Source organism: Mercenaria mercenaria, chromosome 11 (assembly GCF_021730395.1).
Source record: "Mercenaria mercenaria strain notata chromosome 11, MADL_Memer_1, whole genome shotgun sequence".
Classification (NCBI taxonomy): domain Eukaryota; kingdom Metazoa; phylum Mollusca; class Bivalvia; order Venerida; family Veneridae; genus Mercenaria; species Mercenaria mercenaria.
Genome location: NC_069371.1, coordinates 65,621,523 through 65,638,303, shown reverse-complemented (window position 1 = coordinate 65,638,303; position 16,781 = coordinate 65,621,523). Strand labels below are relative to the sequence as shown.

At 35.6% G+C, this 16,781-nt stretch overlaps 1 protein-coding gene across 2 annotated transcripts in view; it reads left to right on the top strand.

Moving 5' to 3' along the window:
* Positions 1–8,831: 8,831 nt before the first annotated feature.
* LOC123533007 (insulin-like peptide receptor) overlaps positions 8,832–16,781 on the top strand; it is a 50,159-nt gene continuing 42,209 nt past the window's right edge. For both annotated transcript variants that reach the window (XM_053517607.1, XM_053517606.1), the window contains exons 1-4: positions 8,832–9,005; positions 10,287–10,811; positions 12,653–12,831; positions 13,339–13,573. In XM_053517607.1, coding sequence (XP_053373582.1) covers positions 8,912–9,005; positions 10,287–10,811; positions 12,653–12,831; positions 13,339–13,573 — 1,033 coding nt within the window. In that variant the 5' untranslated portion in view covers positions 8,832–8,911. The remainder of the gene's footprint in view (positions 9,006–10,286; positions 10,812–12,652; positions 12,832–13,338; positions 13,574–16,781) is intronic.

Genomic DNA, 16,781 nt, shown 5'->3' with positions numbered 1-16,781 from the left:
ATTTGTTAACACTAGACTACACTCACGAGAGATTTTTTCATGATGATCTGTAGGTCAGTTTTGAATCTGGGTCATGTTTGGTCAAAACTAGGTCACCCAGTCAAAGGAAAAGCACTCCAACAGTTGTGACCCTATAGGTTAGAGACCACCAATTCTTTTCCCATAGACTTACATTGTAACATTATGGCGTGTACGGCCTTCCATACATCGAAACATGTATATGTAATTAGAAGTTTTTCAAGAATGATCTTAGTCCTACCAAAATATGGGACGAAAAACATGAATAGTGATACTTTATTCAAGTAATTTTCGTGTGAATGAGATGATCCCCTGCATTAGCATGGCGGGAGAAATTCTTTTGATAAAACTTTTTTTTCAATACACATAAAATGTAGTAAGTTTTGTCAAAATGTATAATGAAATACTGTAAATGCAGTGAAAAATATCAATTTTGAAAAAAAATAAACACTTCCTGGGTTTGCTTCCAGTTTTTTTTTAACACGTTGAACCCAAAAAGTAACGCACATCCAGACCAAAGACAGTAAAGGTTACTCAGATCATAATCTTTGACTTGACTAGATCTAATAGGGAGCCAGTGTCTGTATTTATGAAGTCTGATTATCAGTAAAAGCAGACGAGGGCTTTAAAGGTCGCTTTGACCTCGACACCAAAACTTAATAGGGATTGTTTATGTCAGGCAAGGTTCTAAGAAAATCAAACTGTCTAGACTGAAAGCAGGTTCGACAGACATTCATGACAGGATCTTCCAAAGTGAGATGTCAATGCATAAAACCAGAGAACAAATAGAGGAAATGTTAAAATATTTATTTTCTAAACTGTGCAACAAATGTTTAAAAATCTTACAAACCTGTTGTAACAAATTTTTAAAGATCTTACAAAACTGGGTAACAAATCTTAAAAAAAAAATGCCAAAGTGAAATTGAAAATTCAGTATGTTGAACGCCCAATATTTTCTACCTGCCGAGAAATCCAACTGATTCACTTAAAATAACTGTGTACGCACTTGAAAATAACTGGGCAAGACTAGCAGCATATCAACAAAATACCACAAGAGGGTTGGCAAGACTAGCAGCATATCAGTAATATATAAGAAAAGGGCCCTAATAGCACTTTTAATTATAAGTGACTACAGTGTACTATTTTTTTGCAGATACTTCATAAAAAAATCTTTATCCGTGACTTTCACGTTATAAAGGTTGGTGCTACTGACGACTTGCACTTTTAGCGGATTAATATAATTTTCCGTGTCTCATTCGCCTTGGTCAAATGACAGATATTTACCGCGTAATTCAAGAAGTTAAACTTTTAGACAAAAATCAGTACATTTATAAAATGTACAAGTGTATCCGATCAAAACCACATTTTTATTTAAAAATTAATAAGTGTTCACATTTATTGCACATCCATAATAAATTGCATCGATTTGTTTACTCTCATAGCTTTCAATTCCTTTTAAGTATTGAACTAGTCGAAAAAGGAGCACAATGTTGAAAAAAAGAAAACTGTTTTTAAGAGTTATGAAGCGTCAAATCATAACAGCGAACAAGTGGTAATGATGCAATACATTCTACAGACAGTCAGGTTTTCGGCCAAATTTTTTCCAGAACATGGTCGAGTAATTGTATGAAAATAAGGATGTCTTGCCCTTTGAATATGAAGTATCTCTATTTCAATAATTACTGCTTTGTATAACGCAATATTCTCAAAACTGACAGTCTTTCCCGTCGGAGAGTACAGACGTGGTCTAGTTTAAATAAATGTATGTGCTAAGAAACTGACTTACTGCGCTCGAGGTGCATCCATCGTTTTAATTTCATTCATTATAAGTCATGGCTGGAAAATCCTATAAATCATAAAACACAAGACCAGAAATGTGTCATTTCGGCCATATTTTTTCTACTCGTCTACTCGTTCTGCGTAAAATCCACAAAGACATTCGGCGTGGGTTGGGATTAAATGTATTGAAATGTCACCACGGCCGCCAACTACACGATACATATTTAATTACACAAATTTGGTGACATTCGTGTAGGCCTTCTAAAAAGGTAGAACTCCAATATCAGTCGGGGAACTTTCCCGTTCGGGAAAGTTCGGGATTCCCCTTTTCACTTTCCCAATCGGGAAATATTGATTGAAAAATTTCCCGATCGGGAAAGAAAATGCCCGGTTTTTATATACCTTGGTGTATGGGCTCCGGGCATCACAGAATATGTTGGAGGTACATATTAATTGCTTTAATCCATTCTTAAAACAATGATCTAAAATTCTACCGAGGGCAAACATTTAAAACATTATCGTCTTTGAGATATTCAAGCCCAAAGTGGAAGGCTATTTAAGAAAACTTACCATTTTCAGCACTTTCCCGTTTTGAACATATACTTTCCCGAACAGGAAAGTAATAACAATTTCTATTATATGTTGACATTTTACAATTTTGAAAGCATTCAGTAAAATAGGACCTGCTTCAATTTGTAAATGCCTAGATGCCCACGTGCAACATATCGAACGGCCCTTTGACACCAAACTGTGACCTTGGCCTTTGAGATAGGAACCTGGGGATTGCACATGACACTCCGTATCTCTAAGTTAAACATTCCTGCCAAAATTAACAAGTTTTCTCAATACATGTCAAAATTATGGGCCGGACAAGATCTGACATGACCTATGACCTCCAACTGTGACCTTGACCTATGAGATAGGAACCTGGGGTCTGCGCATGGCACAAGATTGCTTCATGCACGTCAAAGTTATGGTCCAGACAAAATAATCTGGACGGACACAAGCACACACAGATACACAAAACAGTCATCTGGACAAAAGTTTACTATGTCTTCGATTCCGCAAATGGGCTCGACATAAAAGGGGCATAATTTTGTCAAAATGTAAAGCAAAAGTTATCAAACCTGCTCCTTGAGGTCACTCATGATATGCAAGATGTTTATTAATTAAGAAAACGTTTCTGAAAATCATGATTACATGCAAAACTTAAAAGCAGCACTATTTTGACAAAAATGAAAGCATGAGACTACAACGTGTTCTGCAAGGTCATGATGCGAATGAACATCCGGCCAAGTCATTTCTGTAAAACTTGCGTACATCAAAATTCAAAAGGTTAAAAAGGGGCAAAATTTTGACACAATAAAAGCTAGAGTTGTTTAACCTCATGATGCCAAAGACATGTGAGTTTGTAAGTATTTGGCCAAGTGGCCAAGTACTTTCTGAGAAACCTCCAATAAAACTTTAAAACTTTCAAGTAGTCCAGCTAAAAATGTAACCTTAATAAAAAATACAAAAAGATACTTCACTTTATTACCAAATAATTATTGTATAATTTTTGAATAAGCTGATAAAAACATCAGAACCAGAGAAACACACTCACAAATATTTCCCAATTGTCTTTACTTTACTTTGAAAACTACTATAATACTTGGTCTAAATTAGAATTTATTTTACACTTAATTGTAATAGCACAGCTGAGATCAATACTTTTAAAGTTCCAAAAGGCTTTAAATTTTATGTAAAAAAAAAAAAAACAACAGACACAACAGCTATCCGAATAAATGTTATGCATAACTGAATGGTTAAAAAATGTATTTTTAATACTGCACAGGCATGAACTTTTACAGTTAGAATCTTAAAGGGAGGTAATGAAAAACAATCTATTCAATAAAACTTTCTACTTTGCCAATCAATATTCAAACTTTTTACAAAAATTAGAGAAAACAATTGTGGTAAATAGGATATAACACGAAATTGATATATTTTATGTTCATAACGGAAAATGTGACAGCCACATTTTAAACAAACGCATCATAAGCCGTTAATGACCTGATAATAACTTACACTCTTGGCATTCTCACTATAGAAAAATTTTCAAAATTCAACCACTGATACATAACAAAACTATCATAAAATTCACATAAATAACACAATTTTGGTTACTTGAAGGACTTAGTTATCAATTTCTAGGCTTTATTTTATGTGTTTCTATCTTTGAAAATTTGAGGTTATGAGCAGTGGGCCATTTCAAATGTACGGTGAAACAAAACAGATAAGTTTAAACAAAACCAGGAACAAAACATGCTTAAAATTAAATCTTAGTTGGGTTACCAAATTTGACCCGAAAAAGTTAAGAAGGTCATGTTTTTCCGCAAGTCTGCCAAATCGATTCACCCTGTGGCTTGGATCAAAATTCAGTCTATATTAGAATTCTAAATGAAAAACTATGTGTGTCGGTAAGACACACGTGTCCCACTTCCTGCCACTGTCTCCAAGTGAAATATTTCTTAAGATATGCACAACACAAACTTCAAAGCTCTGTGTATTTTTCAAGTCATGGCCCACAACTCTGGTTTAGCTCAGTAATATCCTACAAAACAGCAGGTGCATAAATTCACATGGTATAAAACCCCTGAAGTTCGATTTCTCTAATTCAAATACTTTTTGAGATATATGCAAATCAAACTTTTATGTCCTTAATTCATGTTTTTCCCTGGGTCATAACTCTGGTCTGACTGAAGAAATTCCCAACAAATTCCCAGAAGCAAAACTTCACAGCCTGAATAATATTCCTATTATGTTTCATGACACTTGGATCAAAATAAATTTAAGATACTTTCGATACAAACTTGTATGCTATTATATGTATATTTAGAATTAAGTCAAGAACCACAACTCTCGTCTGGCTGAATGAAATCTCTAACAAAAAACACAGATGCACAATTTCACATGCTGAATAATATCTCTGTAATATTTAAAAAACTTAGGCCAAATGCTTTCTGAGATACATGCAACAAAAACCTGTAGACCCTTTTTATGCATTTTTTTACTATTTGTCAAGGGCCATAACTCTGGCTGGCTATGTAAGATTCAAACTGACACTAGGTGTACAATTTCTCATGCGGAATAATAATCCTGTGAGGTTTGATGATTATGGGTCAGGGGTCTCGCTCGGTCCAATTTTTGGGAGAAGTCACTTCTCCCTCAATCTGATTTAGGAGAAGTGAGAAGACATCATCCTTTTTTTATTCTTCAACGCTTTGAAGTGATTCAAAAGGCGGCTAAATTTTCTTGTTGAAATAAAAACGTCGATGTCACTATTCATTTTCTTAGTTATATCATTTCCCATAAAGTGATTATTGTCTCATTAAAAATTCTAAAATAAAAATTGTTTTCAGAAATTCAAGCTGATGCTGAAAATCTTACCCGCCAGTTTTGGTGGCATGTCTTGTAATATATGAATGCAGGATGAAAAGGTTATTATCAACACCGAGTTCTTGCATAAAACTGAAAGTAAACTGTGTGAAATTTAGAAATAGATATATGTCAGCATATAATAGAAATTGTCATTATACTTTCCTGTTCGGGAAAGTATATGTTCAAAACGGGAAAGTGCTGAAAATGGTAAGTTTTCTTAAATATCCTTCAACTTTGAGCTTGAATATCTCAAAGACGATAATGTTTTAAATGTTTGCCATCGGTAGAATATTAGATCATTGTTTTAAGAATGGATTAAAGCAATTAATATGTACCTCCAACGTATTCTGTGATGCCCGGAGCCCATACACCAAGGTATATAAAAACTGGGCATTTTCTTTCCCGATCGGGAAATTTTTCAATCCCCAACTTTCCCGAAGAGGAAAGTTCCCCGACTGAATATTAAGTGTATAAATACCTCCTGTCTACAGTAATCTTTTGTGGCCATTATTGATAGTAACTGCCGTATCTATGTAATATTCTGTTGAAATGTAACGAAACTTTTTGTAGTCATTTCCGAAGAAATTTTGTTAATTTTATCAAGGACGTTATTTACTTTTGTATGGCATTATACCTCGCATTTCAATGAAATTTAATGACGTTGATGGACAATATAATAGGTTTATTATAACAGTAGTTCGATCTGGGACGCAGTATTCGGTTCGAATGGATTTTGCTAGATCAGATCTCACGAGGCGCGCAAACGCCGAGTGTGATCCGACCTTGCAGAATCCATGAGAGCCGAATACAAAAATCCAGATCTAGCTACTGTTATAATGACCCTTTTATTATATACCTTTACCATTTTGATTCTTGTTTTGTTCTTGAACGAAATCTTCAATGTTTATCGATATTAAATGGAACTTAGTGAAGTTTTTATGTGCGCTATTTATAGAAATGTGTCGGGTCATGCATATTAATGAATATAGTCCGGCAGCATACAATACGGAAGGTACAATACGGAATTTAAAAGGTAAAATAGGGATTTTTGTCTGTCTGATCATATTTAATTGTGAAATACAAGCCGATTTTTTTACAGAATTTATATAGGTATATAATAAATTCATTTACTTGGTTTATACGCGTTTTATGCTATAATACCGTTAGCGCATGGTTTTTTCGTGTTATAGCATCTTCAGTATCCCTCGGGATCGTTGATACCATCGCCCTGACGGGCTCGGATACCAACCAATCCCTCGGAACTCTGCAGATATTATAACACGGAAAAAACATGCGTTATCCCTACATTATCGAATAGTTTTGTTTGATACCCTAGTTGTCCAGTACAGTAATCTAGTTTCATTTCCTTATATTTTAGACTGTCATATCGTGACTCTCGTTATAAATGATATATTCCAATGCTGAACATTTTCCTGCATTAACGTATATCATTTCTTTAAAAAATAATTAATAAATAAATAAACTCGGTGATATATGACCATTTTGTGTCGATTCGCCGTAAAACCCAACTCACTCACTCACTTAAAAGAATAAAAATTCACCTGGATAAATCTTTACATGCTTAGGAAGTCTGAAATCGATCAGGACCAGGGAGGAGATCTTAAAGTTTGTATAACAATAAATGGTCTTACTAAATGGCTGACACACACGGACACATGCATGAACAAATAATATAATATCCTAAAGAAATCAAATAAAAACAATAAACACGTCCAAATTGATCACTGCACTCTATCCGCTAAATATGTATGTATATATGTATGTAGGCCTATGCATGTATGTACATCGTTATTTACATACAGCAAAATATATTACATATCAAAAATTTGCTTGACAGCGTCAAAAACGGTCGTTGCGATATTTGTGCTGAAGTATTTCAATCTTAAAAATCTTCACTAAAGCACCGTTTTAGACACTGTGCTTTTGAAGGATGACAGGGAAAATGTTGATAAATATAGTCCATAAAGATATTGACTTTGTTTTGCAATATTTTCAAAGAAATGTGGCTATAAACTTTATAGTTGCTGAAATTAGCGTAAAGTTTAACATTAAACTTCGCCGTTTTTGCTTAAAATGGCATCTTTTCAGGATTGTAAATCGGCCTTGGAAACTTTTATTACGTGATATAAGACTAGTAAGGTGATTTTACTGCTGATTTGTTTTTACAGACCGGAATAAGGAGAATACTAACACCACTTAAGTTTTTTTTTTAATCAATGTATCTATCCTGCGCCGAACATAGCATCTTGCGCCGAACATATTCGGTTACCTAGTGTGTTATAGGTCAAGGTTAAATTTTGCCAGTTTGTAATATAAATAGCCACACTGGTTTTTCGTTTCAAAATGTGAGCGAGCTTCACGCCTCTTTGTCCAGCATCAAACTGTTCGTTATATCACCTTCTGTTCTATAAGAACTACAAAAGCATGTTCCTTCTAGGGCACATTTTTATAAATATATATAATGTTTATCTTGTAAATTTTGGTTGCGATGTCTATTTTATGGTACCAAAAAAATGTCAGGTAAGTATTTACGCTAGTTATTAAACATTAATTGTTAAATCCAACAACAAATTAAATCTGTCGCCACTTTCAGTTGCGTAAATATGGTAATAAGACATTGACCCGGTCAATCCATTACGATTCAATGCGTGAATTTAGTGCGCATAATTAGAGGGTCGCAATAGGGTTTGTTTCCAAATGTTAACCATGCATTTGAAGGTAACGATAATATTTAGTTGTTAACATGTAAATTTGCTGTATCTGTTTGTACATATGTTATGTTCTTCAAGAATGAAGGAAATAAAGAATCAATCAGCCATCCTCGGGTTTAGTAATATGTAATCCACGGAACGCGTTTAGTCAGACATTCGCCTCAATTAGGAAAGAATAGTTTTAACGTCAGAGGTTATTCTAGGGTCACGGAGTTCGATTGGCCAGCTTGTAATGACAACAGCTTTTGATATCAGTAGCTCAGTCAAGTGTGACTTACCGAATCATAATGTTTCTCCTCAAGAGAAGGAACAATGATACACTGCTTTGTTTGGCGAAATGTTTCCTTTTGTTTATCTTGCAGTAACTTTCGTACTTCTTGGCTCTTTAAGTAGGTCAAAAGTTGGCTTAGACAGCTACGCCGAAAAAAAAACTGTTTATCAGTACGTGTATAGATGAAGTCCTCCCCAAGATCATATGAGCCACTTCATGAGAAAAAACCAACACAGTGCGTTTGCGACCAGCATGGATCCAGACCAGCCTGCGCATCCGCGCAGTCTGATCCGGATCCATGCTGTTCGCTAACGGTTTCTCTTATAGCAATAGGCTTTGAAAGCGAACAGCATGGATCCTGACCAGAGGCACTATATCGGTTTTCTCATGGCGCGGCCCATATGATGTCGCAGATGTAGTTTAATGACGTAGTAAAGGTGCTTATCATTCTAACGTGTTTATGTGTCAGTCTGCTAGCAAGTTACTTTCTTGTATCTACTTAAGACAGTTGGCCTCATTTACTACCTACTTAATGTGTTACGCGATACTGTGTGCCAATTACGTAAATTGCCTACTTATAACATATATATATAAACACTTGTTTGCGCTAAATTCATGACAGTAGAAGGAAAAAAAAACGTTAACTGTAAATAAATCACTGACTCAGTATTAGTGAAGTAAAAGAGTGAAGATGCTGAATTCAAATGCTCAGCTTGACATAACTTTGATGTTTGTTATTGCTGGAATTATTCTGACAACGGGCTCGCTTGCCGTGCAAGGAAAAGGTAATACAATTTCATTTACATTTTTCACTCTTCCATAGAAAAATCAACATGATTTTATTCATTACTTTTAAAATGTAGATTAATACTTTGTTGGCTTTGAAGGACTGTTAATATTTTACGTATCTTTGCATGAGAGTTCTAAGAGCTAACACTAAATGAGCCGTGCCATGGGAAAACCAACAGAGTGGGTTTGCGACCAGCATGGATCCAGACCAGCCTGCGCATCCGCGCAGTCTGGTCAGGATCCATGTTGTTCGCTAATAGTTTCTCCAATTCCAATAGGCTTTAAAAGCGAACAGCATGGATCCTGACCAGACTGCGCGGATGCGCAGGCTGGTCTGGATCCATGCTGGTCGCAAACCCACTATGTTGGTTTTCCCATGGCACGGCTCAAATATTGCTTATATTTTGATTATTTTTCACTAATTTAAATCAATATTTTTTTCAAATGGTAACGCTGTGTCAATTTGATTTGTAATTCTTCGGAACGACCTCATCAAGGATTTTGTCTTCAAGAGAAAGAAAAACGTGCTCGCATTTTAAATGGGCTGGCCTCCAGATCGTTCAACAACAATTGGATATCTGGAAATAAAGGTTACATGTCTTAGAAAGGCTTCAAAACTTAACAAAACTGTTCACTAATCTACTTTTTTGAAGTTTTCCGAAGAACTGTAAATCACCCTGTTGCGACCGGAAGAATGTTTGTTTTTACAAATAATGACAAAATGCGAACCATGTCTGTTTATCTTGTTATAATGCAACATAAAATATAATATCGTCGAATGTGCTATAAACTTTAAAATGTTTAAGACTATAAAAGTCGAGTTAAATCAGTAAAAAGTGTATCCAAAATCGAACAGTACGATACGAACATTTTAGTAGATGTGTTTAATATTATGTGTCTATTAATTAACTTTGATGGCATATGTTTAATCTATGATGATCATGTCTATTAAATATATGATGACACGTTTGTCAGTAATTGTGTCTATTAAAATCTTTGATGGCACGTTTAATCAATAATTGTGTCGGTAATTTGCACGTTTAATTAACATGATTAATGATTTAATCTATGATGGCACGTTTAGCCTATGATTGTATCTATTAAGCTTATGATAGAACATTTAGTTTATGATTTTTGCAGTTAAATCTATGATAGCACGTTAATGAATAGTTATGTCTATTATATCTATGATGGCACATTCAATTAATATTCGTGTCTATTAAATTTATGATGGCACTATCAAATGTATGATGGCACGTTTAATCTATCAATTCCAGTATGTGGCAGCAAAGACATACGTAATCGTATAGATGAATTCGTCGAGCTAGAAAACTGTAGCACTATAGAAGGAAATCTTTCGATTGTTTTTATCGATGAAGGGATCTCGGGATGGGAAGACTATCAAGGGGGGTTCCCAGATCTTGTCGAAATTACTGGGGTACTGTTACTTTTTAGGGTTGAGGGTTTAAAAAGTATAGGTCAGCTATTTCCAAACTTGGCAATTATTGGTGGTGAAAGGTTATTTGAAGGGTACGCATTAGTTGTGTATGAAATGTTTGACCTCGAGGATATAGGACTCTCAGGTTTGATCCTAATTCGAAATGGGGCAGTAAGAATTGAGAAAAATCCTCAGTTGTGTTATCTTGATACTGTAGACTGGGGAAGGATTACCACAGGTGTCTCCCCTAGTGAAAACTTTTTTAAGGGAAATAATGAATGTGCGGATACCTGTCCGAGTGATTGTGACACGACTGGAGGGGTTCGACGTTGCTGGAATGCTTTAAGCTGTCAGAAAATGTTGGGTAAGTTATTTTATTTGATGTCAGAACTGAATTGTCCTTGCTTTTTTAAATAATTTCATATCATTTACTTATGAAACTATAACCATAACTCTTTTCTCAGATATTTTTTTAGGTTATTGGGTTTTCGCTGTTCTAAGAATCAATTAATCGGACGTTGTCTTGATTTTGTTATAGAGCATTAGCTAGCATATTTTGCAGTTCATATATATTAGTGTAATAAAATGTAAGCGGAAAAACATTCAGTTTGTGGTTAATAACTATTTTTGTACATTTATGTGACTGCCATTTCTTCGCTATATAATGTATTTGTAACTCCTAATTATTTTTTTTCCTATTCCAGTTCGTACTTTAGTACGAATGTATTCCATTCACATATGCAAAATACATGCGTGTATTTTAGGTTCAAAGTGATAAGTTATTTTATGTCCTGATTGCGCAATAAGATGTATGTTCATATTGATAGTAAGCATTTACAAACTTTTCATGCTATGATGTGAGGTTACAGACCGATAATGATAATGTGATTAACGCATCGTCCGTATGTGATTTCGGCATTCCCCGCTCATTACAGTCCCGACCAGAATGCGATTTCGGCAATCCCCGGTCATTACAGTCCCGACCTGAATGCGATTTCGGCAATCCCCGATCATAACAGTCCCGACCAGAATGCGATTTCGGCAATCCCCGGTCATTACAGTCCCGACCAGAATGCGATTTCGGCAATCCCAGGTCATTACAATCCGACAAGAATGCGATTTCGGCAATCCCCGGTCATTACAGTCCCGACCAGAATACGATTTCGGCAATCCCCGGTCATTACAGTCCCGAGCAGAATGCGATTTCGGCAATCCCCGATCATTACAGTCCCGAGCAGAATGCAATTTCAGCCATCCCCGGTCATTACAGTCCCGATCAGAATGTGATTTCAGCCATCCCCGGTCATTACAGTCCCGACCAGAATGCGATTTCGGCAATCCCCGATCATTACAGTCCCGAGCAGAATGCAATTTCAGCCATCACCGGTCATTACAGTCCCGACCAGAATACGATTTCGACAATCCCCGGTCATTACAGTCCCGACCAGAATGCGATTTCGGCAATCCCCGATCATTACAGTCCCGACCAGAATGCGATTTCAGCAATCCCCGATCATTACAGTCCCGACCAGAATGCGATTTCAGCCATCCCCGATCATTACAGTCCCGACCAGAATGCGATTTCAGCCATCCCCGGTCATTACAGTCCCGACCAGAATGCGATTTCAGCCATCCCCGGTCATTACAGTCCCGACCAGAATGCGATTTCGGCAATCCCCGGTCATTACAGTCCCGACCAGAATGCGATTTCGGCAATCCCCGATCATTACAGTCCCGACCAAAATGCGATTTCAGCCATCCCCGGTCATTACAGTCCCGACCAGAATGCGATTTCAGCCATCCCCGGTTATTACAGTCCCGACCAGAAAAGTTGAACATAAAATACGTAAACGAAAATTACAGGTCCACTATCTTTACATTTATCCTGCTCAATTACTAAAATTGACTGGTTCATAATTCAGTTTAGGCAACACCATTCATTATTTGAAAGGGGTATTCACGACTGAATAACGAACGGTGCAGGCCAAGAGCAGCTTGCATTGGTCGCACGCTACAAGCAGGCTAAGGGTTAAAAAAAATTGTAACACTACAGAGAGTTCCGAGCTAAATAATTGTTTTGCCGAATATAGTGATGTGCCTGGCAGTATTTGCAAGAAATGTTTTGAAAGGTTTATTCTTATTTGTCACATAAATATAAAGTATGAAAGTGTAATTAACTTTGCACATACTTCCTGCATTCCGTAGCTTGCCCGTCGGGTTGCCCAACAGGAGTTTGCAATGGTGATATATGCTGTCATCCTAACTGTGTCGGTGGGTGTTCTGGACCTTCGGCAGATCAATGCACGGCTTGCAAGGATGTTATACACACCAGTGACGACGGAGAAGAAACTTGCGTGCAGCAATGTCCTACGGGATTCTACATGGTAAACACTTCTAACACTGAATGTAACCATGCCAATATACATGGCAATACCAAACATATACTAGCATTAAATAGAAAACTTAATTACAAATATTTCTTCCTTTTTAATGGCATTCTTTTGACAAATACAGGCTATGATCAATAAAATCTTGACTGTAGATCCCTCGGAAGCACCGGGATCAAGGCAAACAGAGAAAATTGCAGACTCGGTTTGACTGAGTCTGTTCATGAGCACTTTTGGAAAATGCAACACTGCCCACGCTCCCTAGCACCGGCTTAAGCAATATTCAATCATCAAATCTAGATGAGTTGAAATCAATGGTACCGAAGGACCAGAAAATATAACAACACTGAGATGAAGTGACATTGTGTCTCAAGATTAGAATACCTGAACCTTTTATAATTTAGACAAGTGTTACAGATAACATACAGTGAAAACCTTCTCAGAAACTATTTTTTCTTGTTTTCCACTACTTGATAACCATATTCTGTCGGCATATTTTCATAGTATCGTAGCCGAAGATGCCTCACAGCTAGCGAATGCTTGAACTTTAGTGACTATAAACTGGACCGTGAAAAATGTGACGCCCAAATTCCAGACAGACCTTGTTTGAAGCTGGTCACAATGTATGATGGCGAAGAAAAGATACCAGTATGCTATGAAGGTTGTCCGGGCGGATATAAAACAGATCCTGATAACAGTACTCGCTGCATTCAATGTGAAGGAGGTCAATGTCCAAAAGGTAAATGAACTCAACACCTCAATCGCTATGGGGCAAACAACTACTAGTATGAGATAGGTAAATGTCCGAAAGGTTGATATAATCAACATTTATCTAACGATATGAGACAAAAATTTCGAGATCGGTGAATGCCCGAAAGATTAATATAATCAACATTTATAACAATACATGTATAAGACACGCAGCGTCGAGATCGGTGAATGTCTGAATGGTTAAAATAATCAACATTTATAAAGATAGGAGACAAGCAACTTTGAAATGCGTACACGTATGCCCGAAAGGTGAATACATGTGTATTTAACATTTATAACGATATGAAACAAATTACTTTGAGATGCGTGAATGTGCGAAAGGTTAATTTAATCAGCATTTTTAACAATATGGGACTAATTACTTTGAGATGCCTGAATGTGCGAAAGGTTAATATAATCAACATTTATAACGATATGGGACAAATTACTTTTGAGATGCGTGAATGTGCGAAAGGTTAATATAATCAACATTTATAACGTTATGGGACACATTACTTTGAGATGTGTGAATGTGCGAAAGGTTAATATAATCATCATTTATAACGTTATGAAACAAACTACTTTGAGATGTGTGAATGTGCGAAAGATTAATATAATCAACATTTATAACGTTATGGGACACATTACTTTGAGATGCGTGAATGTGCGAAAGGTTAATATAATCAACATTTATAACGATATGGGACAAACTACTTTGAGATGCGTGAATGTGCGAAAGGTTAATAGAATCAACATTTATAACGATATATCGATATGGGACAAATTACTTTGAGATGCCTGAATGTGCGAAAGATTAATATAATCAGCATTTATAACGATATGGGTCAAACTACTTTGAGATGCGTAAATGTGCGAAAGGTTAATATAATCAGCATTTATAACGATATGGATCAAACTACTTTGAGATGGGACAAATTACTTTGGGATGCGTAAATGTGCGAAAGGTTAATATAATCAGCATTTATAACGATATGGGTCAAACTACTTTGAGATGCGTAAATGTGCGAAAGGTTAATATAATCAGCATTTATAACGATATGGGATAAACTACTTTGAGATGGGTGAATGTTCGAAAGGTTAATATAATCAGCATTTATAACGATATGGATCAAACTACTTTGAGATGCGTAAATGTGCGAAAGGTTAATATAATCAGCATTTATAACGATATGGATCAAACAACTTTGAGATGGGACAAATTACTTTGACATGCATGAATGTGCGAAAGGTTAATATAATCAGCATTTATATCGACATGTGACAAATTACTTTGAGATGCATGAATGTGCGAAAGGTTAATATAATAAGCATTTATAACGATATGGGTCAAACTACTTTGAGATGCGTAAATGTGCGAAAGGTTAATATAATCAGCATTTATAACGATATGGGATAAACTACTTTGAGATGGATGAATGTTCGAAAGGTTAATATAATCAGCATTTATAACGATATGGATCAAACTACTTTGAGATGGGACAAATTACTTTGAGATGCATGAATGTGCGAAAGGTTAATATAATCAGCATTTATATCGATATGGGACAAATTACTTTGAGATGCATGAATGTGCGAAAGGTTAATATAATCAGCATTTATAACGATATGGGTCAAACTACTTTGAGATGAGTAAATGTGCGAAAGGTTAATAAAATCAGCATTTATAACGATATGGGTCAAACTACTTTGGGATGGGTGAATGTTCGAAAGGTTAATATAATCAGCATTTATAACGATATGGATGAAACTACTTTGAGATGGGACAAATTACTTTGAGATGCATGAATGTGCGAAAGGTTAATATAATCAGCATTTATAACGATATGGGTCAAATTACTTTGAGATGGGTGAATGTTCCAAAGGTTAATATAATCAACATTTATAACGATATGGGACACATTACTTTGAGATGCGTGAATGTGCGAAAGGGTAATACAATCAACATTTATAACGATATGGGACAAATTACTTTGAGATGCGTGAATGTGCGAAAGGTTAATATAATCAACATTTATAACGATATGGGACAAACTACTTTGAGATGCGTGAATGTGCGAAAGGTTAATATAATCAACATTTATAACGTTATGGGACACATTACTTTGAGATGCGTGAATGTGCGAAAGGTTGATATAATCAACATTTATAACGATATGGGTCAAACTACTTTGAGATGCGTGAATGTGCGAAAGGTTAATATAATCAACATTTATAACGATATGGGACACATTACTTTGAGATGCGTGACTGTGCGAAAGGTTAATATAATCAACATTTATAACGATATGGGTCAAACTACTTTGAGATGCGTGACTGTGCGAAAGGTTAATATAATCAACATTTATAACGATATGGGACACATTACTTTGAGATATGTGAATGTGCGAAAGGTTAATATAATCAACATTTATAACGATATGGATCAAAGTACTTTGAGATGCGCGAATGTGCGAAATGCTAATATAATCAACATTTATAACGAAATGGGACAAACTTCTTTGAGGTGCCTGAATGTGCGAAAGGTTAATATAATCAACATTTATAACGATATGGGACACATTACTTTGAGATGCCTGAATGTGCGAAAGGTTAATATAATCAACATTTATAACGATATGGGTCAAACTACTTTGAGATGCGTAAATGTGCGAAAGGTTAATATAATCAGCATTTATAGCGATATGGTTCAAACTACTTTGGGATGTGTGAATGTTCGAAAGGTTAATATAATCAACATTTATAACGATATGGGACACAGTTACTTTGAGATGCGTGACTGTGCGAAAGGTTAATTTAATCAACATTTATAACGATATGAGAAAAACTGGATGTCCGAAAGGTAAATAAAATCAAGAGTTCAAATATAATAAGACAATCAGCTTCAGTATGAATGTTAAGTTTCAAAATATTATAGTCTGTACGTATAATAATGGACGCCATAACTAGAATGAATCACTAGTGTGACTCGCCAAAGACCGCATTACTCCATCAGAAATTTAAAGTTCCACATGACAATAATGACGTCTAATTTTGTTGTTGTTGTTGTTGTTTTCTAAATTATTTACAGTGAGTTCTGTTGATTTTTCTCTCCAACCTATTAAAACAAATGTATTCAAACACGAAACAATAAATATTACCGGTACTTCTCTGTGTGTTATTCAAAATGCAGTTTTTTT